At 45.5% G+C, this 23,582-nt stretch overlaps 1 protein-coding gene across 1 annotated transcript; it reads left to right on the forward strand.

Annotated features, from left to right (window-relative positions):
* Positions 1-1,567: 1,567 nt before the first annotated feature.
* Positions 1,568-23,514, forward strand: LOC311103351 (testis-expressed protein 2-like; the record flags this gene model as incomplete). The annotated part of the gene is made up of 11 exons (XM_084144908.1): positions 1,568-3,265; positions 5,600-5,800; positions 6,317-6,662; positions 6,926-7,143; positions 7,904-8,059; positions 8,301-8,400; positions 15,209-15,329; positions 18,133-18,240; positions 18,787-18,996; positions 19,540-19,660; positions 20,228-23,514. The coding sequence occupies 11 exons, from the start codon at positions 1,568-1,570 to the stop codon at positions 20,381-20,383; spliced, it is 3,435 nt and encodes a 1,144-aa protein (XP_084001034.1). The 3' UTR covers positions 20,384-23,514.
* Positions 23,515-23,582: the final 68 nt, after the last annotated feature.

Here is a 23,582-nt window from a genome sequence, read left to right on the forward strand (position 1 = left end):
TAACGAAACCAAATTATTGTTTTAGAATTCACCACTTATTTTCATACACCACTGGTGTTACCCAACCTATACAATAAAGTAATAACCATTAGACTGTGTCAAATAAATGCTTTTCATTCAATCATTCGACCTTTTGCTCGATACCGTCAAGCAAGTACAACTATTTTACCCGGGAACTAGAACCATAAATTATTTTCCTTTGTCCTCAACTTAAATAATTTTCACAGCTCTATCACCATTTCAGTTCGCTATTCAATTTCTTTAACTGTTCTCTCTGATTAAGCCCTAATTAATAAAACAAATACTTGCTATCGTTGATAAGCATACATTTAATTACATTTCTATCATTTGAACTGTCTCTCCCCCCTCCCCCCCCGCTCCTTCCAACACAACGGGGGAGGCGCGGGGACCAGCCCTAATCATCTTCCTTCTTACATTCGTACTTGTAACATATTTTCATAGACCTATCTAGAATACTTCTAAAGCTATCTAATTCAACTTTTAATACACATAGTAATCTAGGTCCATAGCCCCAATGCGAAAGCTTTAGCCACTGTCCCTACCTGGGTTCGAACCCGGGACCCTCTACATACATCGCCAGTCACTCTACAACGATTCTTTCAAAGCAACTACTTCCAGTTCATAGAGCAAGTGACGTCACCAAATGAAAATCGCACTAGCTCTCACCTCATTCAGCAACACAAAAACTCTCTCTCCCTACACCCATTCCCTATTGAATAAGTGAGTCTTTCTATTTAACCCCAACCACGCTACAAATCTTCCATTCAACATCAACAAACCAAATACTCAGTAGTATCCGGTTACCACCCATACCAGCCGTTGAATTCACTCATACACACAGATTTCACCTTATGCCATTGAAATGCCCAACAAAACATAATAGTTCAATGGAACCCTCTATTGGCTCTCTACTATTTATACATTACTTCTATAACCACATTAGTTATGGTCCGATTACCCATTAAACCTTATCACATGATCAAACAACGGCACAACCTTAAACTCATATGGGGCGGCAGGTAGCACAGTAACCAAGAGCACCGTGCCAGCAACCGAGAGGTCGCCGGTTCCAATCCCCGAGCCGACCAGGCGAAAAATCTGCCGATGTGCCCCCGAGCAAGGCACCCAACCCCAATTGCTCCTGCAAGTCGCTCTGGACAAGAGCGTCCGCTAAATGACCAAAAATGCAAATGTAAATATTCTCTACTTTCTCACCCATGACGTACGTCTACGTTTGGGTGAGAAAGTTCATACGTATATATTGTTAGAAATGTATAGGTACCTCTCAAATAATCGCTTCGTGGTGTTTTTAGCCAATTCTTAATCGACACAAATCACTTCTTCAAACATTTTACCCTGGAACCAAAAAATAGACTCTCTGGCCAAATGACCCTTGAACCCATATTTTTATTTCTTTCTCTCTCTATCTCTCTGTCCCTGTCTCTCCCACACCCCTCGTTCTCTGTCCCTCATCCCTCTCTCTCTCCCCCCCTCTCTCCCCCTCTCTCTCCCCCTCTCCAGGCTGTGAGCCCTGTGGAGTGTGGTCATGACCAGCCAGGGCAGCAACAGCAGCAGGAAGGACAGCCATGCTGCTGACAGTACCCCCTCCTCCTCCACGCCCTCACGCCCGCCCCCTGGCCCCAAGCTGCAGGTGCAGCGCTCCCTCTCCCGAGACACCATCACCATCCACTTCTCCGCCCTGGGAAAAGAGGAGGATGAGGACGAGGAGCTGTATGGGTTTGGGGCGTCTGTGTCATCATCCTCCCCAGGAGAGGGGTCAGAAGGGCTGGGTGGGATGGAGGGGAGGACTGAGGACCAGGCCATCGTGACGGCCTTGGAAGCCAGCGAGGAGCTACTGTTTGAGGCTGGAGGGATTGAGACCACCACTACCATTGGTGTGTCCTCTAACACTCTACCCCACAGCCCAGCCCTGCCCATCCTCCCCTCCTCCACCCACCCCACCCTCGAGTCCCCCCCTGCTTGCTCCTCCTGGCCCTCAGATCACACAAGACCCACGATCTCTCACACTGCCACCACCTCCTCCTCCACCACCTCCTCCCCCTCTCGCTCCGCAGCCCTGCCCTCCAAGCCTTTCCTCAGCCTCAGGTCCCTGTCCAATGAAATGATGGTTGCCCCTCCTTCTTCTGCCGGGCGCCACCGCCACCACCTGATGAAGACGTTCGTCAAGTCTCTCTCCACAGACAATACCAGGCCCGACCACCAGGAGGCGCCTTCACCACCATCTCTCTCCCAGCAGCGCCCACCTCCAGACTCCCGCGTCAACAACCTGCTGCTCTTCAAGCAGTTGGGCCAGCCGAGGGGCTCCACCACGTCTGGGGGTGGTGACTCCAAGACGGCCCCCTCTTCCCCCCTCACCTCCCCGGCCGACGGGAGGTGTTTCTTCAAGGTGCAAGAGATGGAGGCCAGGATCGAGGATACTAGGAGGCGTTTGTCAGAGGTAATTTGCGAGCCAATGCAGCTGTTCAGTAAGTTCATGGGCGACGAGGCTGGAGGCGGGGCCGAGGGAGTGGGTACAGGAGGGGGTACCTCTGCTACCCACTGCTCCAAATCCCTCTCCCTCAGTGCCACGGAGCTCACCAACCTGGCAGGCCTTAATGGGCACGCAGAGAGCAACAACAACTACAGCATCAAAGAGGAGGAGGGAGGCGACTCTGAAGGAGAGGAGGATGGGGAAGAGGAGACCCCTACTGGTGAAGCCCCAGCAGACTATGTCTTCTCCTCTCCTCCAGCCAAGACCTCCAGGGTCTCCTCCCCTCCTCCTCTCCCCAGGTCCTCCTCCCTCGCCCTGGGCCACTGCTCAATGTCGGCCCTGGTCCGCCTGGAGGACGAGGAGTTCTTTGAGCTCTACAGTGAAGACTTTGAGCTCTGTACTGACACTGAGACACCGGACGGGGAGCGGCCCAGGTCACTGCAGATCCAAACAGGCAGCACGGGTGTCTGCAGTGAAGCCGAGTCCGACGAAGAGGAGGAAGACTTAACAAACGTGCCCATCACTGGCCTCCTCTTCCTCATGTGTCTAGTCTACAGTTACCTGGTCCTCCCCCTGCCGCCCTATGTGTGTGCGGTGGTGCAGGGGGTGGCGGCAGGGTTCATGCTGGCTGTACTGGTGCTGTGGCTGTCGGCTCCGGAGGTCTCCAGCTGCAGTGGGACCAGGCAGGGCAGACGAAGGGGGGAGCAGTGGAACGTGACCCAGCTGGATATCAAAGAACCTGGAATCTTTAAGGTAGGTCACTGTGTTAGCAGTTTAGTGCTAAGTATTTAGAAATGTGACTACTTACATCTGAAATTAGTGCCAAAGCAATTGAAAGAAAACTGTAAAGGGTGCATTAGTATTAGACTGGAAGAAAATCCGGCTCAACCTGCAACTCTCCAGAACCAGAGTTGGTGACTGAACACTGTCTTACTATTAACATCCTATCCCTGTATTTTTTTGTGTAAGGTTACGACATAGAAAGCTTTCTACCCAAGATGATAGCTAATAGATTTATAAATGCAACAATAAAGATATTGTCATACTTTTCTGTGCAACAACCAAGGTATAAGGCAGATCACATAGAGAGGAGCCTGACATCTTAGATAGGCCATGTCCTTCCCCTAGTAGTACCTGTCATTTTACATTTACATTTTAGTCATTTAGCAGACGCTCTTATCCAGAGCGACTTACAGTTAGTGAGTGCATACATTTTCATACTGGCCCCCCGTGGGAATTGAACCCACAACCCTGGCGTTGCAAACGCCATGCTCTACCAACTGAGCTATACGGGGCTATCACTCTCATCACTGTGGACAGATAGCCTGACATCTTAGATAGGCCATGTCCTTCCCCTAGTAGTATCTGTCATCACTGTGGACAGATAGCCTGACATCTTAGATAGGCCATGTCCTTCCCCTAGTAGTATCTGTCATCACTGTGGACAGATAGCCTGACATCTTAGATAGGCCATGTCCTTCCCCTAGTAGTATCTGTCATCACTGTGGACAGATAGCCTGACATCTTAGATAGGCCATGTCCTTCCCCTAGTAGTATCTGTCATCACTGTGGACAGAGCCTGTAGCTTCTATTGAGTTAGCAAGCTGAGCACATGTTGCTGATAGCGTCTACAAGATAAACAGCTGATACATGGCTGGCTTTTCCCCAGTGGGACTCAGAGAGAGTAGGGAGGATCTCCAAGGTTACGTCCCAAATGGCACCCTGTTCCCTATTTAGTGCACTACTTTTGACCAGGGCCAATAGGGCTCTGGTTAAAAGTAGTGCACTATATAGGGATTAGGTTGCCATTTGGGATGCTAACCAATTCTCCATATCACCTCTCTGTTTGTCATTAAAGCTCAGGACTAAAACCTGATGTCTGCTCAGTTTATCAGATAGGACAGGAAGCAACTCAGTATATGTCTGTAGATATCCTTCTTCTTCCCTTTCTTCAATGGCTAAACAGCAAGGTAACAATTCTCTTCCTTCCATGAATCCTAATATCCACACGAGTACTATTCAGTAGGCTTGAGTTATTACACCATTAAACATTACACTGGCTTAAATATTGGGATGTACAACCTCTACTGAATGCTCATGCAGCATTCACCATGGTGGCTTCCCAGTGGGATAGAAAAACATTGGCTGGATGAGAAATACATCAAAGTCCGGTGTGGCTCAGCATGGTGCTTGCAACACCAGGGTTGTGGGTTTGATTCCCACGGGGGACCAGTATGAATATGTATGCACTCACTACTGTAATAAGACTCTGGATAAGAGTGTCTGCTAAATGACTCCTCTAATCTAACGTCCTCATTGGGCTGTCTAACAACATACTGAGCCTCTAAAGCATTCTCTCCAGCTACTCTGGGGTTTGCCCTGAAACAACCTCACAGATTAAATGGTCTGGTGATTTGTCAAACGTTCTCCTTTTAACCCAGTCAATGTGCTGGAAACTGAAACAGAGGAGACACGCTTAGCGGTTGGCCAGCGGTTATGTAAGCGTGTGTGTGTGTGTGTGTGTGTGTGTTCTTATTTGAGTGCGTGTGTGTACTTGTGTGTGTTTGAACCTGTGTGTGTTTGAACCTGTGTGTGTTTGAACCTGTGTGGGCACATGAGCTCAATAGCCTCTGGCTACAGCTGTACTAGAGAGAGGCTCTCTGGTCACGTGGAAAATAGCACAATATAGCACCTGTGGAACAACACAATATAGCCGGCTAAAGGAAGGGTCATACGGTGCAGCTCTCACCCACAGTCACGCTATGATGTCATCATGCCCTTCTGCTCAGTATGATGGAACTCATGATGTAATGTCTCCCAGTCTCTGAAGAGAACTGAACAGATCATTGTTGTTTAGATGAAGCCACATATCAACATGGTCTGGATGATTCTCTCACTAGGATGTTAGTATGGACCAGGGGTATCAGCTAAAAGTTGGACACCTTGTGATTATGTGGTTGTATTGCAGCCCATCACACTCCCCAATTAGTGTGTGTTTGTGCGTGTAATGCGTACATATGTATTAGTCTCCATGTTGTTCCATGCATCAGTCTGAGAGTTATCTATGTGTATTGTCCCCATTAACAGGGTTGGATGAACCAGATGTACAGCTATGACCTAGAGATGTACCATGCCACTCTGACCCACTCTGTGTATGTACGTCTGGAGGGCTCCACCCTGCGCCTGTCCAAACCCAACCGCAACATCGCCCGGCGGGCCACGCACAACGAGCCCAAACCTGACGTCACCTACATCAGCCAGAAGATCTACGACCTCACCGACAGCAAGGTGTGTGTGTCTGTCTGTGTGTGGAACGTGTTGTATGGTCGTTTTAAGGAGGGATGCGTGATTTTGTGTGTGTCTAAGACCGAGAGAGGGAGGGAAAGGGAATACGATGTGCAAGTGACGTTGTCCTACGTCATACTTCTGGGTCTTGTCCCCTAATCTTTTGAATGGGCTTGACGACTATATCATAAACTCAGTGAAAACGCGGTCATTTAAGATATATAGAAAATTAATTTTGTTTGTGGATTAATTTACTTCTGAAGTTTGTGTGCTGAAGACCATTGTGATATGTTTTTGCCCATTCAAAAAGCAAAACTAAAAGGCTACTTCCTGGAAACAGACGCATCACTTTCATACCGTATATGGTGCACATTTGTGTATGTCTGTGTGTGTTTGGGCACACAGACATTAAAGTGGGCCTCCCTCACAAGTGATAGAAATACCTGTATCTGTCCAGTCAGCCTAGTATTTTTAGACCAAGCGGTTCATGTAGCGTGTAACATCCAAATGTGTCCCCAGATCCATCTGGTGCCCCAGAGCCTGGCCAGGAAGCGCGTGTGGAACAAGAAGTACCCAATCTGTATCGAGCTGGCCAAGCAGGAGGACTTCATGTCCAAGGCCCAGGCCCAGGTAGAGAGGACCGAGCCTGGGGAGGAGAAGCCGGCCGAGAAGGGGGAGAAGCTGGAGTGTCCAGGAGGAGCTGGGGGTGGAGAGGAGCCCAGGAAACCCCCAGGGGAGCGAGATCTGACCCTGTTCCTGTTCGGGAGGACGGGTCGGGAGAAAGAAGAATGGTTCAGGAGGATTCTGGTGGCGTCCAGACTGAAGTCCGAGGCTAATAAAATGTCCAGTGAGCGTCCAGTGGGAGGTGAGGGGAACATTCAGATCAACACACACACACACAGCTATACTTGTGAAGACTTTTTGGGGACCAACAATTGATTCCCATTTTAAATCCTATTTTCCCTAACCCCTAACCCTAAACCTAACCCTAAGTATTCACCCCTAACCTTAAACCTAACCCTAATTCTAAGAGGATTACAGACAGGGAGACGTTAGCTAGACGTTTAACGTATGTGAAATGATTTCCAATAGAATTTGAACCCAGGTCTGGTTGTCATTGCCTGATAGACTGGTCTCACAGACTGGAGGCAGAGAGCAGGAGCAGCAGCCTCATGGACGAGCCCAGTCAGAAGGACCCTTCCCTGGTTGGAGGGGTCAGGCAGAAGATGCTGCTGGACTACAACGTCTACATGGCCAAGTACGTCACCCCCCTGCCCCCACTGGACAGCCCCCCGGCCAGCAGCCCTGCCCACAGCACAGAGGGCAGCCCTGGAGCCACCAAGAAGGTAGGGCTGATGAGGGAGACCACAGAGATCTTTTTAATTCTATATGTAATTCTATGGGGGTGACCATGTTGACACAGGCTGATCCGATAGCCATGTAGACGTGTAGCTAGTGTGGCCATGTAATAGCATGTAACAATATACAACTATACAACCATACTAAGCAACATGCAACAATTTCAAAGAGTTACAGTTCAAATAAGGAAATCAGTCAATTTAAATAATAAATTAGGTCCTAATCTATGGATTTCACATAACTGGGAATACAGATATGCATCTGTTGGTCACAGATACCTTTAAAGTAAAAAGTAGGGGCATGGATCGTGCAGCGCGATGCATCTCCTTTGCATAGAGTTGATCAGGTTGTTGATTGTGGCCTGTGGAATGTTGTCCTATTCCTCTTCAATGGCTGTGCGAAGTTGCTGGATATTGGCTGGAACTGGAACACGCTGTTGTACATGTCGATCCAGAGCATCCCAAACATGCTCAATGGGTGACATATCTGGTGAGTATGCAGACCATGGAAGAACTGGAACATTTTCAGCTTCCAGGAATTGTGTACAGATCCTTGCGACATGGGGCCTTGCATTATCATGCTGAAACATGAGGTGATGGCGGCGGATGAATGGCAAGACAATGGGCCTTAGGATCTCATCTCTGTGCATTCAAATTGCCATCGATAAAATTAAATTGTGTTTGTTGTCCGTATGTATGTTTACTACCTTTGTCTCACTACCTGTTACTCCCACGTTGTTCTTCTCAGTTACCCAGCAGCCCGTGCGAGCGGCCGGGGCGAGGGGCGGTGCCAGAGGCGTGGGTGAACGCCCTGATAGGCCGGGTGTTCTGGAACTTCCTGGGGGAGAAGTACTGGGCTGACATGGTCTCCAAGAAGATCCAGATGAAGCTCAGTAAGATCAGGGTGAGTACTGGCATCCTATCTCCTCTGCCTCCACATACAGTCAGCGTGTAAATTCCTCTTATCTGTCTTTGTGCCAGAGAGCTCTTTGTCGATAGTCCTTTTTAAATTCCATGCGTCCTCTCCTCCCGTCTTCCCCTCGCTTACTTCTCAACACACGAGAGGGAAATGAGATGTAACTCAGAGAAAACACACTTGTAAAAAGGGACACTGTCCTCAAGTGTAAATGTCCTGTGTGTTACAGCTGCCGTACTTTATGAATGAGCTGGCTCTGACAGCGCTGGACATGGGCTTCTCCATTCCCAAGATCCTCCATGCCTCCAAGCCCTCCGTGGACCACCAAGGTAGGACTCTCTCTCTCTCTGCTTTCTCTTCTCCCTCTCTATCTTTTCTCCTCTCCCTCCTCCTTTCATCTCCTTTCTCTCCCCCTCTCTTCTCCCTTTCGTCTCAGTCTCCACATACTCCTGCCTCTATTGACCAGAGTAATTAAACTTCACATCCACATCCTCTCTGTCTATTATACTGTGACTCACTCTGTCTGCCCAGCACAAGGACTCTCTACCCCTGTGGCTGTTTTCATAAAATGTCTAGGATCAGGTCTTCCCTGTCCATACAGTGCTGTGAAAAAGTATTTTCCCCCTTTCTAATTTTCTCTACTTTTGCATATGTTTTATACAAAATGTTACCAGATCTTCAACCAAAACCTAATATTAGATAAAGGGAACTTGAGTGAACAAATAACACAACAATTACATACTTATTTCATTTATTTCATAAACAAAGTTATGCAACACCCAATGCCCCTATGTGAAAAAGTAATTGCCCCCTTACACTCAATAACTGGTTGTGCCACCTTTTAGCTGCAATGACTCCAACCAAATGCTTCCTGTAGTTGTTGGTCAGTCTCTCACGTCACTGTGGAGGAATTTTGTCCCACTCTTCCATGCAGAACTGCTTTAACTCAGCGACATTTGTGGGTTTTCAAGCATGCACTGCTCGTTTCAAGTCCTGCCACATCTCAATTGAGATTAAGTCTGGACTTTGACGAGGCCATTTCAAAACTTCCAATGTGTTGCTTTTTACCCATTTTCATGTAGACTTTATTGTGTGTTGTGGATCATTGTCTTGCTGCATGACCCAGCTACGCTTCAGCTTCAGCTCACAGACGGATGGCCTGACATTCTCCAGTAGAATTCTCTGATACACAGCAGAATTCATGGTTCCTTCGATTAAGGCAAGTCATCCAGGTCCTGAGGTAGCAAAGCATCTCTAAACCACCACACTACCACCACCATGCTTGACCATTGGCATAAGGTTCTTACTGTGGAATACAGTGTTTGGTTTTCGCCAGGCATAATGGGACCCATGTCGTCCAAAAAGTTCTACTTTTGACTCATCTGTCCATAGAACATTCTTCCAAGAGTCTTGATGATCATCCAGGTGCTTCCTGGTGCTTTTTGGCAAACTTGCGTCAACTTTTTGGACGAGATGTTTCCCATTATGTCTTGGCATTGGGTGTTGCATAACTTTGGTTATGAAATGAATGAAATAAGTCATTGTTGTGTTATTTGTTGTTTTGGTTGAAGATCTGATAACATTTAGTATAAAAAAATATGCAAAGGGAAAAAATACTTTTTCACGGCACTGTACAGTGGGGAAAAAAAGTATTTAGTCAGCCACCAATTGTGCAAGTTCTCCCACTTAAAAATATGAGAAAGGCCTGTCGTTTTCATCATAGGTACACGTCAACTATGACAGACAAAATGAGGAAAAAAACCCCAGAAAATCACATTGTAGGATTTTTAATGAATTTATTTGCAAATTATGGTGGAAAATAAGTATTTGGTCAATAACAAAAGTTTCTCAATACTTTGTTATATACCCTTTGTTGGCAATGACACAGATCAAATGTTTTCTGTAAGTCTTCACAAGGTTTTCACACACTGTTGCTGGTATTTTGGCCCATTCCTCCATGCAGATCTCCTCTAGAGCAGTGATGTTTTGGGGCTGTCGCTGGGCAACACGGACTTTCAACTCCCTCCAAAGATTTTCTATGGGGTTGAGATCTGGAGACTGGCTAGGCCACTCCAGGACCTTGAAATGCTTCTTACGAAGCCACTCCTTCGTTGCCCGGGCGGTGTGTTTGGGATCATTGTCATGCTGAAAGACCCAGCCACGTTTCATCTTCAATGCCCTTGCTGATGGAAGGAGGTTTTCACTCAAAATCTCACGATACATGGCCCCATTCATTCTTTCCTTTACACGGATCAGTCGTCCTGGTCCCTTTGCAGAAAAACAGCCCCAAAGCATGATGTTTCCACCCCCATGCTTCACAGTAGGTATGGTGTTCTTTGGATGCAACTCAGCATTCTTTGTCCTCCAAACACGACGAGTTGAGTTTTTACCAAAAAGTTATATTTTGGTTTCATCTGACCATATGACATTCTCCCAATCCTCTTCTGGATCATCCAAATGCACTCTAGCAAACTTCAGACAGGCCTGGACATGTACTGGCTTAAGCAGGGGGACACGTCTGGCACTGCAGGATTTGAGTCCCTGGCGGCGTAGTGTGTTACTGATGGTAGGCTTTGTTACTTTGGTCCAAGCTCTCTCCAGGTCCCCCCATGTGGTTCTGGGATTTTTGCTCACCGTTCTTGTGATCATTTTGACCCCACGGGGTGAGATCCTGCGTGGAGCCCCAGATCGAGGGAGATTATCAGTGGTCTTGTATGTCTTCCATTTCCTAATAATTGCTATTGCAGATTCAGTCTTCCCAGCCTGGTGCAGGTCTACAATTTTGTTTCTGGTGTCCTTTGACAGCTCTTTGGTCTTGGCCATAGTGGAGTTTGGAGTGTGACTGTTTGAGGTTGTGGACAGGTGTCTTTTATACTGATGACAAGTTCAAACAGGTGCCATTAATACAGGAAACGAGTGGAGGACAGAGGAGCCTCTTAAAGAAGAAGTTACAGGTCTGTGAGAGCCTGAAATCTTGCTTGTTTGTAGGTGATCAAATACTTATTTTCCACCATAATTTGCAAATAAATTCATTAAAAATCCTACAATGTGATTTTCTGGAGAAAAAAATTCTCAATTTGTCTGTCATAGTTGACGTGTACCTATGATGAAAATTACAGGCCTCTCTCATCTTTTTAAGTGGGAGAACTTGCACAATTGGTGGCTGACTAAATACTTTTTTTCCCCACTGTATATGTTATTCATTAGGATCCTAAAGGCAAAAATGATTCTAGATCAGCACTTCAACTGAGAATGTGAATACAGCCCACGACTCTGAGAGCAAGGCACATTAATTCCTGCATTGATATGTCTGACTTTGGGAGGGGATGAGGGGGAGAAGTGGGAGGCTAGTGAGGAGAGTGGGAGGTCATATTGATCCAGTCATTTAACTATATTCTGATGTAGGGGATACAGTTGGGAGTGTGTGGGTGTGGGGTTACAACGCCATCTGAAATTTTAGCTCGGTTTTTCATGTTTTACCTGAAAAACCTTTCATTGCTAAGCTTGAATGTCTCACTGTCTCACTTTAACGGTTCACTTCTCTTTAAAGGCCCAGTGCAGTCAAAATGCAGTTTTTCCTCTGTTTTGTATCATACAGATGATGAAACTCACTGTAATGGGTGGAGTTTTGGCTTACCTGGTGACATCAACAGGCGGTATATGTTTTAATAGACCAATAACAAAGATAGTTCTAAACCTCTCTGACAATACCAGCTAGTTTTCAGTTTTCCCCTCCCCACTCAGACCACTCCCACAGTCCTAGCAAAATCATTGCTTGAGAAATAGTTTTTTGCTAAAAAGCTTTTTTTGGGGGGACAATTTTAATTGAAAACAATCACAGTAAGGTACTTAATGATTTGATATTGAGATAAAAAATGGTTGCATTGAAAGCTACAGTCTGGAATTTGGGAAACTTTCCATATTCAATTCAAGGTGAATGGTTAAACTCCTAAGCCTGTACTGCAGCGTTTCCCAACCTCGTTCCTGGGGACCCCAAGGGGTGCCCTAGCACTACACAGCTAAATGATCGGCTATGAAAAGCCAACTGAGAGACCTGAGCCCTAGGACCATACGTCGGGACTACCGGCCGTGGTGACTCCTTGCTATCCCCAGTCCGCCTGGCCTTGCTGCTATTCCAGTTTAAACTGTTCTGCCTGCGGTTATGGAACCCCTACCTGTCCCAGACCTGCTGTTTTAAACTCTAATGATCGGCTATGAAAAGCCAACTGAGATTTATTCCTGATTATTATTTGACCATGCTTGTCACTTATGAACATTTTTGAACATCTTGGCATGGTTCTGTTATAATCTCCACCCGGCACAGCCAGAAGAGGACTGGCCACCCCTCATAGCCTGGTTCCTCTCTAGGTTTCTTCCTAGGTTTTGCCTTTCTAGGGAGTTTTTCCTAGCCACCGTGCTTCTACACCTGCATTACTAGCTGTTTGGGGTTTTAGGCTGGGTTTCTGTACAGCACTTCGAGATATTAGCTGATGTAAGAAGGGCTATATAAAATAAAATTGATTGATTGATTGATTCAAATAATCAGGGGGGGCCCCATGACCGAGTTTGGGAAATACTGCTCTGTTGTCTTGCTACAGTAGAAGCGGCAGGTAGCCTAGTGGTTAAGAGCGTTGGGTCAGTAACCGAAAGGTCGCTGGTTTGAATGCCCTTGGGCAAGGCAGTTAACCCCCAACAACAACTGCTCCCCGGGCGCGGATGATGTCGATAAGGTAGCCCCCCGCACCTCTCTGATTCAGAGGGATTGGGTTAAAGGAAGACACATTTCGGTTGAATGCATTCAGTTGTGCAACTGACTAGGTCTGCTAAATGGCATATTTTTATTTTATTTTTATTTTTAGGTATCCCCTTTCCCTTGAGCTCCTCAGTCCAGAGAGTGATTTATTGCACACTGTCCTACACAACACAGCTCCCATGGGCTTTCCCCCCAGGCATTACCAGCTGATGCTTGCACATAATGAGCCCAATGGGGATTACTGCTCAGCAGCTCTGTGCTCTATTCCAGGAGTCTGGATGATGAAGCCAATATAAGTTAAGGGCTTTATAACTGTTATCATTTGAAGAGTTTCCAGAGAGTTAGTCACAGTAATCCCTCTCCACTTTCATTGTGTGGGATAGAGAGGATTTGGAGAGCAAGAGATGAAGAGTAAAAGTCTCTTACTAAGGAACAGGTTGATATTTCCTCCCCATATAGAGAGATGTGATATGACTGAAGAGCTGATTTTCACTAGTGTGCACACATACATACATACATACACACACACACACATATACACACACATATACACACACACATATACACCAAAAAAAAATGCTAGGTTCTGAGCTTTCCCACCCGAAACCAGGAAGAAGCCTGGTGAGTTTGCCAGCTTCTGAGCCAATCAGAAGAGAGGCTGCCCTAGAGTTGACCTTTTGGTGTGTTTACTAGAGGATCATTCCACTTCCTGCCAGTCGGACACAGCATGTGGCTTCACTGCAATTAGGAGTCAGGTGGGGAACCCCTGGTTAGTCCACAAAAACAACATTAGCATTTGTTCACATTTGTTCTTTAGAGACATGCAATGTTTAACAGAGTTTTACAATAGTACTAATACAGGGCCAAAGCAAACAACGCTGAATTAATTATCATGAAATTACATCAAACAGTGAATAACATAAGAGCTTAGTATTCAATGCACCAATTTGTAAGTCGCTCTGGATAAGAGCGTCTGCTAAATGATGTTCATGTGTGCTCCCACCAGGGGCTGCTAGTGAGCAGAGTGCCCCAAAGGCAGAGGTGATGCTGCTTAAGGCCGCTACACACTTCACGAAACAGAGCGACGGAGCGTCGTATACGGTCCGTTACAAAATTGTAACCAGAGTGAAAGAGAGATATTGAGAGTATTTATTAGGATCACCATTAGCGCTACTCTTCCTGGGGTCCAAACAGTGTTAAAACAATTACATCACAGCAAAACACAACAACAGCCTACATCATCAATAACACAATACATCATACAATACATTATTACTCTATTATACAATATTTACAATATAAAATCCACAATACCACAATACCACAACATTGCATTGTGTGTGTGTGTAGAGTGTGTGTGCATATGCGTGTTTGTGTGTATATGTGTGTCTCTTCACAGTCCGCGTTGTGCCATGAGTTGCTGTTTTATCTGTTTTTTTCAATCTGATTTTACTGCTCGCTTGAGTTACTTGATGTGGAAGAGTTTCATGTTGTCATGGCTCTATGTAGTACTGTGCATTTCCCAGAGTCTGTTCTGGACTTGGGGACTGTGAAAAGACCCCTGGTGGCATGTCTTGTGTGGTATGTATGGGTGTCTGAGCTGTGTGTTAGCCATTTGAACAGACAGTTTGGTGCTTTCAACACATCAATACCTCTCACAAAGACAAGTAGTGATGCAGTCAATCTCTCCTCTACTTTGAGCCAGGAGAGATTGACATGCAGGTTATTGATATTGTCCCTCCGTGTGCATTTAAGGGCCAGCCGTGCTGCTCTGTTCTGGGCCAACTGTCATTTGCCTATGTTTTTCTTTGCGGTACTTGACCATATAACTGGGCAGTAGTCCAGGTGGGATAAAACTAAGGGAGTTCTTACTGCTCTTTGCCTTAGAGTGGGTGAGTGACTAATCTTTTCATTTTTTTTAGCAATCACTCTTTTCCAGAGCGACTAACAGTTAGTGAGTGCATACATATTTTTTTTATTTTTCATACCCTCTGTGGGAATCGAACCCTGGCCTTGCAAACGCCATGCTCTACCAACTGAGCTACATCCCTGCCAGCCATTCCCTCCCCTACCCTGGACGACGCTGGGCCAATTGTGCGCCGCCCCATGGGCCTTAGACCACTGCGCCACTCGGGAGGCTCATCCACTTACACATAGTACCAAGAGCTTTTATATACCGTCAGCATTAGCTATACAGTTTTGTGCTTTTGTGGTAACTAATCCGATATGGGTGTGTAGTTCAACGGTGGAGAACGTTTTCATTGCAAGGAAGTGTGAAAACAGTTGTGCATCATTATTCCACTATTGTCGTGCCAACGATGGTATGTTAGTAATGATTTACCATCCCTCTTTTATCCCCCTCTCTCTCTCCCTCCTCTTTCTAGGTCTGTGGTTTGATCTGGAGGTGTCCTATGCTGGTTCCTTCATCATGACCCTGGAGACCAAGATGAACTTGGCCCGTCTGGGGAAGGAGGGAGAGCGGCTGGGGGAGCAGGGGAAAGAGGGGTGAGTATGGAGGAGGGAGAGGGGCTGGGGGAGCAGGGGAGAGAGGGGTAAGGACATAGAGATAGACTGAATATAATATGTTCTATTTACATACTGTATGTGGTTAAAAGAGAGCACTCAAGGAGATATATATTTTTTTTTAGTCATTTAGCAGACGCTCTTATCCAGAGCGACTTACAGTTAGTGAGTGCATACATTATTTTATGCTGTCCCCCTGTGGGAATCGAACCCACAACCCTGGCGTTGCAAACGCCATGCTCTACCAACTGAGCTACATCCCTGCCAGCTAGGGGTGTAACGATCCATCTACTACATCGATGTATCGATTTTATATTCCTATGATCCAACTACATCGATCTGTGCTCGGCGAGTTGGCCTTTTGGACAACATATATCAATCTAACATCGTTTTAAAATGTAATAAATCGATTGTATCGATACTAGGAAATAACCCATTGGATTTAAGCACGTCAGACACAGTTTCAGTCACACTGGTTGAATTTTTGGCTAAAAGGTTACTGAATCGATTTCAAGTCACTGAATCGTTTCGGATCGTATCGTTCTAAATGAACCAATATCGTCCTTGAATCGTATCGACAACCACGAATCGTGATACAAATCGAATCGTTGTTAAAACGAATCGTTACACCCCTACTGCCAGCCATTCCCTCCCCTACCCTGGGCCAATTGTGCGCCGCCCCATGGGTCTCCCGGTCACGGCCGGCTATGACAGAGCCTGGATTCGAACCAGGATCTCTAGTGGCACAGCTAGCACTGCAATGCACTGCCTTAGACCACTGCGCCACTCGGGAGGTTATTATCAAATCTTAAAATCAAGTACTTACTTATATAGTACTTTAAAGTATGTGCATTGTTTTTGGTTATGTAGGCAATCACATATGACAAATTAGTGCCATTCAGGATGTATGATCATGAACAGAGTGGTTTAGCAACACCTTTTCTAAATACTTAATGGCTCCATTCACTGCCTGAGTTTATCTGGAACTGTCAAAGTGTTTTGTTTGACTTCCAACAATAATGCAATTAGTCAATTAGTGGAGGCTGGGAGGGGATAATGAGAAGTAACATTTTTTGTTGTAAATGTAGGATCAACAGCATGGCTTTGTCAGCACACAGCACTGAGCATGTGCTAATAGCTGAATTACTATTGATAGGGTTTGTTCAGTGTTGTTCTATGCTGGTCATGGGGACTAATAGGATTTGCAGGCTTTTGTTCCAGCCCAACACATGATTCAACAACAGGTGTGTTAGTGCTGGGCTGGACCAAAACCCTGCACCGCATGAGTAGGATTGAAAACACTGGGTTTGAATGAGAGGCATTGTTAACTGTCACATTTGTCTCTTTTTCTCTCCTTCCTTCTTTCTTTCCTTTATTCCCTCTCTCTCTGGACTCTACCTCTGACCTCTGTGGATGTCTTATTGCTGGTGAGTTTGGGAAAGCTTTCTTTCTGCCTGGTGTACTGAAATCATCCCTCTTTTTTTTCCTTCTCATATTTCACCCTCTTTTGTCTCATGGAATCAGCTTCCCTGCAAGCCAATCGATCCTTTAGATGCCTTGGCAGGGAAGTCACCTGGTCCCAGATTTGTTTGGGCTGTCTTGCCATCTTCAATGGCAGTGGTCACCAACCTTTTCTGAGTAAAGATCACTTTCTCAGGTATATGATCACACTGGTAATAGATCATTTGTTGTATTACTTGTAAGGCACAGCTGAGTGAGCATAACAATTATTATAAAACAATTTTTACTGGACTGATGGCCTGCATCTGATGGTCAGTCTGAGGGGAGGAAAGGGGACAGTCTTCCAGCTGATGGCGAAACTCGCATTGCATTATTTCTGCCTCATGCACCAATTTGTTGTTACTGCTATGACCAGAGAAAGTGAAATATTCCTAGATATAAAAGACACAAGCCGCTAATAATAACAATGCAAGCTTATCGGAAACACTTTGCTATAGGCTTCAATGCAGCTGCAATGCTAGTTGTAGCATAAGTTGAAGTAGGGAGGACGAAGATTTTATTGGTTAAAGTGTTGACAATGCTGAATAACAACTTAAACGTGAACTTACTCATAAAAACAGCAGCTCTTTGCTGTATTCGTTGACTCTCTCTCTAGTCATGGTTTTAAACCTTTTGAAATCTCACAGTATCAACTTTGCTGTGCGTTCAAGGCTTTTTTTTATAGTCTGGCTTGAGGAAACTGTGCAGACACAGTGATCTGAGCTATCTGATTGGCCAGTGGTAGGCCTATAGGTGGTGACCACTGTCCTATGGCTTGCAAATGACCATAGGAATTGGCAAGACAGCACTACAGATGTGGGCTATTTCCCAGCCGAGGCCTCTGAGGGATCGTTCTTATTAGGGGATTTGTTGATCGTCTTTGAGCTGCTTAGCAAATGCTCTTCTGAGTGTACTTGGTTTGACGAAAAGCGAAGAAAATCCTTCTGCAAACAGTGGGGATGGCCTTGTGAGCAGAAACATGACTGCTCATGCTGTACCACATGGGAGTCGTTTAGGCTTTAGTCTTGGGTAAATGTTAAATGTTAGTCCCCAGTTCAGGACTGAATGACTGTCAATACCTCAACTTTGACCGATTTGAACAAGCTGCTGTGTCCAAACTGGATTTGCTGAGGGCTTCCTAGGCACGAATGCTGCCAACACTGCTCCCCAATAACAATAGACAAATGTTCCTCCTCATTTTCATCTGTTTTCCACTTCCATTTCTTAAAGCTGACTAATACTCATCACCTTTGTTCTCATGTTTTATGTGTCTGTGCAGGCCCAGACCTCGGGCCTACTGCCTGGCGGACAGTGATGAAGAGTCCTCCAGTGCTGGATCGTCTGATGAAGAGGATCCCCCAGAAATCCCCATGGACATGCTGGGGGCGGAGGGGTGAGAGAACATCATTAGCATCAGACTGTGTCTGTCTCTCTTTCCATTAGTGTGTTTTTATCGACTTTAGAGACTCTTTATAGCACTAATTGGTGAATTGCATCTCATTTTAGCTGTTAGAATATTACAATGAAGAAGCTACAGAGAACACAGTCAATTATGTAGGCTAATAATTGTGCAGCAATTGTCGGTTACACTTTATTTTACAGCCCGTTTTAAGGTATTGTCCTAAGTACCACAAACAGATACAGGCAGGAGCTGCTTTCCGGCCCAGAGTGACAGAATGTACCCACTCACTGCCTTGTATCGTGGGAGGAGAGAGAGACTGATGAATAACTGATGATGCTGACTCACTCCCTCCTCTTCCTTTTCCGACACCTCTTTCACCTCCTTCACTTCCCCTTATCCTTCCTTCTCCTCCTCTCCCTCGTTCTCATCTCCTTCTCCTGCTCTTTCTGCTCTTTGTCCTCTCCTTCTCTCCCTTCTTCCTCCTCATCTCCCCCTCCTCCTATTCCTCCATCTCCTCCTCTTCTTCCTCCCTCACAGTTTCGTCGGAGGCCACCGGCCCAGTAAGATCATGCGGTTTGTGGACAAGATCGCCAAGTCCAAGTACTTCCAGAAGGCCACGGAGACAGAGTTCATCAAGAAGAAGATCGAGGAGGTGTCCAACACGCCCCTGCTGCTCACCGTGGAGGTGCTGGAGTGCCGCGGGACGCTGGCCGTCAACATACCACCCCCACCCACTGACAGGATATGGTACGTTCCGTCCATGCCCACCTCACCCACTGACAGGATAATGGTACGTACCAATACCTTCATACAGTTACATACCACCTCCCCCCACTATTAGGATATGGAACGCCCCGGCACCTTCACAAAGTATACATAACACCTCCCCCCGCAGACAGAATTTGGTACGTTCCACTCCAGGGGTAAGGTCTGAATATTGAATATCCAGTATGAATATTCAGGTTATTCATCTATAGAGATATAGCAGGGCTTAGCCTGGCTTGTTGACACAGTAGCCCACATGTCCTCTGCTGGTCATATAAATTAAGTAGAGGAGTCAAAGCATTATTTGCCACCGAAATGTATTTTATATTTATTTAACTTTTAATTATGAAAAATATATTCAAGATTTCAAACATTTTATTTTAAGTGAGCTGTTTTTACTTACTTTGACTTTCAGGAAGACTAGACTAGTAGCTTACTAGTTCAATGGGTGTAAGAGAAACCTTCCCCAGGATATTAGTATACAGTAAGCCAATGGGTGTAACAGAGTAAACCTTCCCCCTCCAGGTATGGCTTCAGGAGTCCCCCCCACTTGGAGCTGAAAGCCCGGCCAAAGCTGGGTGAGAGGGAGGTCACGCTGGCCCACGTCACCGACTGGATCGAGAAGAAACTGGATCAGGAGTTTCAGGTAAACTGAGACCAGGGAGAGTAGAGCAATAACGTCTCTCTACTTGGATTATGTAATAATTGTAGTGTGTGATCTGAAATCCAGGAGCTTTGACTGAGTTTTTCCTGAACACGGGATCTGCCTGGGAACATCTCTGGGCTCTATAGTCTTTCTTGGTCAGAAAGATCTAAGCCCCCCCTAACTATTTGTTAAAAAAATTTGATTAATCATATCATCACATTAATGTAACTTTTTAGTTCAGTATGGGTCGAAAGCTTTGCATTTCTCTTAGCTTTGCATCTCTTCCCTTGTCAAAAAAGTGAATGTCTTCCCAGTGTTAGACAATGATGGGAATGGGACAACAGAAAAGTGGTGCGTTATGTATTTACAGCAGCCCACCAAGCTGTTCTTCAAAGACAGTGTGATGTGGCTCTCTGTCTTAATCTAATGATCAGGCTGCTCCTAGAACTCAAACATGCAGACAAAAGGCTTATCATAAATGCAATAAAATATTCTTAGCACCCCTTTAGCTTTAAGTGTTTTCAGTTTTACACCTAGTTACTCAAATTCTCATTTTTGTTCTCACAGAAAATATTTGTGATGCCAAACATGGACGACCTCTGGCTACCCATCATGCACTCTGCCATGGACACCCGTTCCAACACCAACCTGGTTACTGTGACAACAACGACCGATGCCTTGAGGGACCCAGACCTCTCGGAGCCTGAGCTCTTTGACATGTGAAGACAACAAGACTCTCCGTTTCCAGGGTGTTGCTAAGGATAAGTCATTAGCATGGTGATAGGACAGGGAGGCCCAGGCGATCTGCCATCCCGGTAACCACTGGTGCCAGCACCGCGGTGGGCGGGGCTTACTGTCCTCCCCTCAGGACAGTGGGCCAATCCCACAGCCACTCCAGACTGTGGCTACTCTACCAGGAAGTGAAAAGGGACAGAGCGAGATGGAGAGAGAGACAACCTGCTTACTTCTCACTTGGTTGGGACATACTGCATCATTGGTTTGAGGGAATATTAATCAGAGGATGGTGTCAATCAGACAGGTCATGGACATGGATTCACCTGGAGACAGACAGACCATTTGGATTATAAGTGTGTGTGGTCAGACAAATTGCAGTGCAGTGTAAACTGAAGAACCACACTACCTGTGATGTACAGCAGCTGCACCAAACATCATAGACGAACATGAAATGTGTGTGTAGTAATCTGAGTCATTGATATGCCCTGCATTTCTTTTTCAATTGAGTTTCAGACCGAAACCCATGAAAAAAGGATGGGTGTAGATGCTCCTAGAGAGAATGCTGTGTGTGAGTGATTTGTCATATGCTTCATCATCTAATGCACTTATGGGCATTGTGAGACAGTCTATCCCTCTCTCCGCCCCCTCTCCCTCCATTTTTCTGCCTGTGTCATCCATCGCGTGGCATTCCTTATGCAAACAGGTCAACGCCACTGTGCATCGATCAACAATACCAGCTGAAACCCCTCACCATCCTACCCCCAAAAGAACTCATACTGCAGAAGGCAGGCTCATGTGGTAGTTACTAAATAGCCTGGGATGAAACCTTGCCTGAGACCTGAAGATGTGTGTTGGATCCTGAAGATAATGTCTAAGCTTTAGCTCAGCATGCTCACGCACTCTTGTGGCATGGGTATGAAACCGGGGTTCTAGCCCGGGTAGGTCACAGATGTAGGCTACATATGGTAGTTACTGACTGTATAGCTTGGGAGCTTTCATCAAACGCATAAGGCCTTCAGTGTCTTCTGTCCACCATTGCCTCAGCCATTCTGACTCAAAGTCACACCACATTGTTGACAAGGTGTGCAAATACCAACCATAAATCTATGTATATTCACAATGGTCTTAGAGCTATGATGTCAAACGAGATGTGTGTAGACTGGAGACACAAGGTCTAATGAATGTACCTGTACATGTAAAGCAGGCAGTTCCCTAACTGGTTAAAATATAAAGGACCCTAATGAGACTGCTGACTTTGGGCTCGATTCAATTAGGTCCGCTTTAGACGACATCCGCATAACGGTTGTTTTGGCGGTGTCGGAAGTGGAACTGCGTTAGAGATGTCAAATCCAAAAGCGGCTTCTGGAATTATACCTAAAGCAGACATTGCCATTGGCTGCTTGGAGTCGCATTAAGAGAAATCTCATGCAGCCTCGTTTACAAGTTTGAACACTGGAATGTGAGATATTTTCTACACCTTGATTAGGCCGATAGAAATCTTCATAATTTCGTTTAATGATGTTGAATTTGAGCATCATTATTTCTATAGACTTTACTCATTCTAAACTTCTAATGGGTGGGACGGTGTGGCTTTGTGACAATGATCACAAGAGCAGCTGCTCACCGATTTGACAGCTCCAACGCAGTTACACCTCAGACACCGCCAAAACATCAGCTTTTCCTGGTGTAGTCCATCGGCGGTTAACGCTTGATCTGATTGAATCTAGTCATTACTTTGGCAGTGGTAGGAGATATTTCCTGAGTTCATTTTCTATCAACTGTTTTAAAATGCATTTGTCTCTTGTGGTCTTCTAGGCCAAGAAGCACTTTCACACACCTCTTTTTAAAACTGTTTCTCAACCTTTTTTGTACCAGCAACTGGCAAATCTGGTGTCTTATTCAGGGGGTGAACTTGTACAGCAAGTCTCACGATACAGAAACAAGAGATAGGCTCCTGCCCTGTGATCCATTCTAGTTCGGACAAGGCTTGCTTAGTTACTGGCAAAGCTATGTTTTTCCTCCTTGGAGCACCACTGCGCTATATTACTTAATTGTCAGACATCCATCCAAGGGACCGGAGGTCCACGTTTGCCAGCTACGACACATTTACATATTTCACACACTCAGATTCTGAACATGTCGTTTAGATGCCTGTAGCTGGTGATTCAAATGGCCATAACTAATGTCAGCCATACCGCTCAGCCAATGGAAATGTGAGCCATTCAGTAAATACAATGACTGCTTTTCTTATTTATCTATTTCCTGTCTTGAAATACTTCACTGTATGTCTATGTACATATGAACAACAAGTTGCAATGACTGGCATAGATGTTTTTAACATTTCAGATTCATGAAATTTGCCAAGAATAACTACTTTGTTTACAGGTGATATTTGGGTTTTGTTTGCCACAACTTTGTTCAAATGTTTGTGTATGTTGGAAAGCTGTGTGTATGAGGCAGAAGTGCAGTTTGAATAACCAGACATTCCCCTCAAGTTGGTTATGAAATATGTTTTAAGCTAAGTTATATGCCATTTGTGTGCGTGAGGCTATGTCCTTGATCTTTTCTCATGCGCTACTGTTTTGTGTTACATTTGCAGTGAAGAAAAATAATCAGGCATTGCAGTTTTCAGTGTTAAGACAGTTCTGATCAATAAAACATTTTTTTTGCTTGCTTTTGTGTAACTAGTCATACTTTGACAATGGTAGTTGAGCACCCTAGGCCAGGATAAGCTCTTTCAAACTACATGTGTACTAGTTCGGGGCATAGGACTTCGTTTTTGACTTAGTGACATTCGCCCAATAGGGTAAAACATACCCATGAGTAGTAGGTAAAACTAAATAAAAATTGGTGATCAAATCTGCCTATAAACAATATGTATACTGGTTTATTCCTTCTAGCTCAAAAACAGGGGGGGGGGGGGGTGATACCTCAAGTCACCCAAAGCCTTAGGAAGTATATTCACATTAATCAGCAACAGAAGTCGCACACGCCGTGACAAAAATATCCATGATTAGATGTGAGTTGCATTTAAAAGAGAAACTTGGGATGAAATGCCAAGTAACCCCAGTTATAACAAGCCTTTGATTTGCTCTTGCAGCTGTAGCTTGGCCTATGGAGCCATGGAGAGGGCTCCGCAGGTTCAAAGACAGTGCATACAGTTACCATAGAAATTAAGACAAGAAAA

The sequence above is a fragment of the Coregonus lavaretus genome, assembly GCF_964263955.1.
Source record: "Coregonus lavaretus genome assembly, chromosome: 28".
NCBI classification, from domain to species: Eukaryota; Metazoa; Chordata; class Actinopteri; order Salmoniformes; family Salmonidae; genus Coregonus; species Coregonus lavaretus.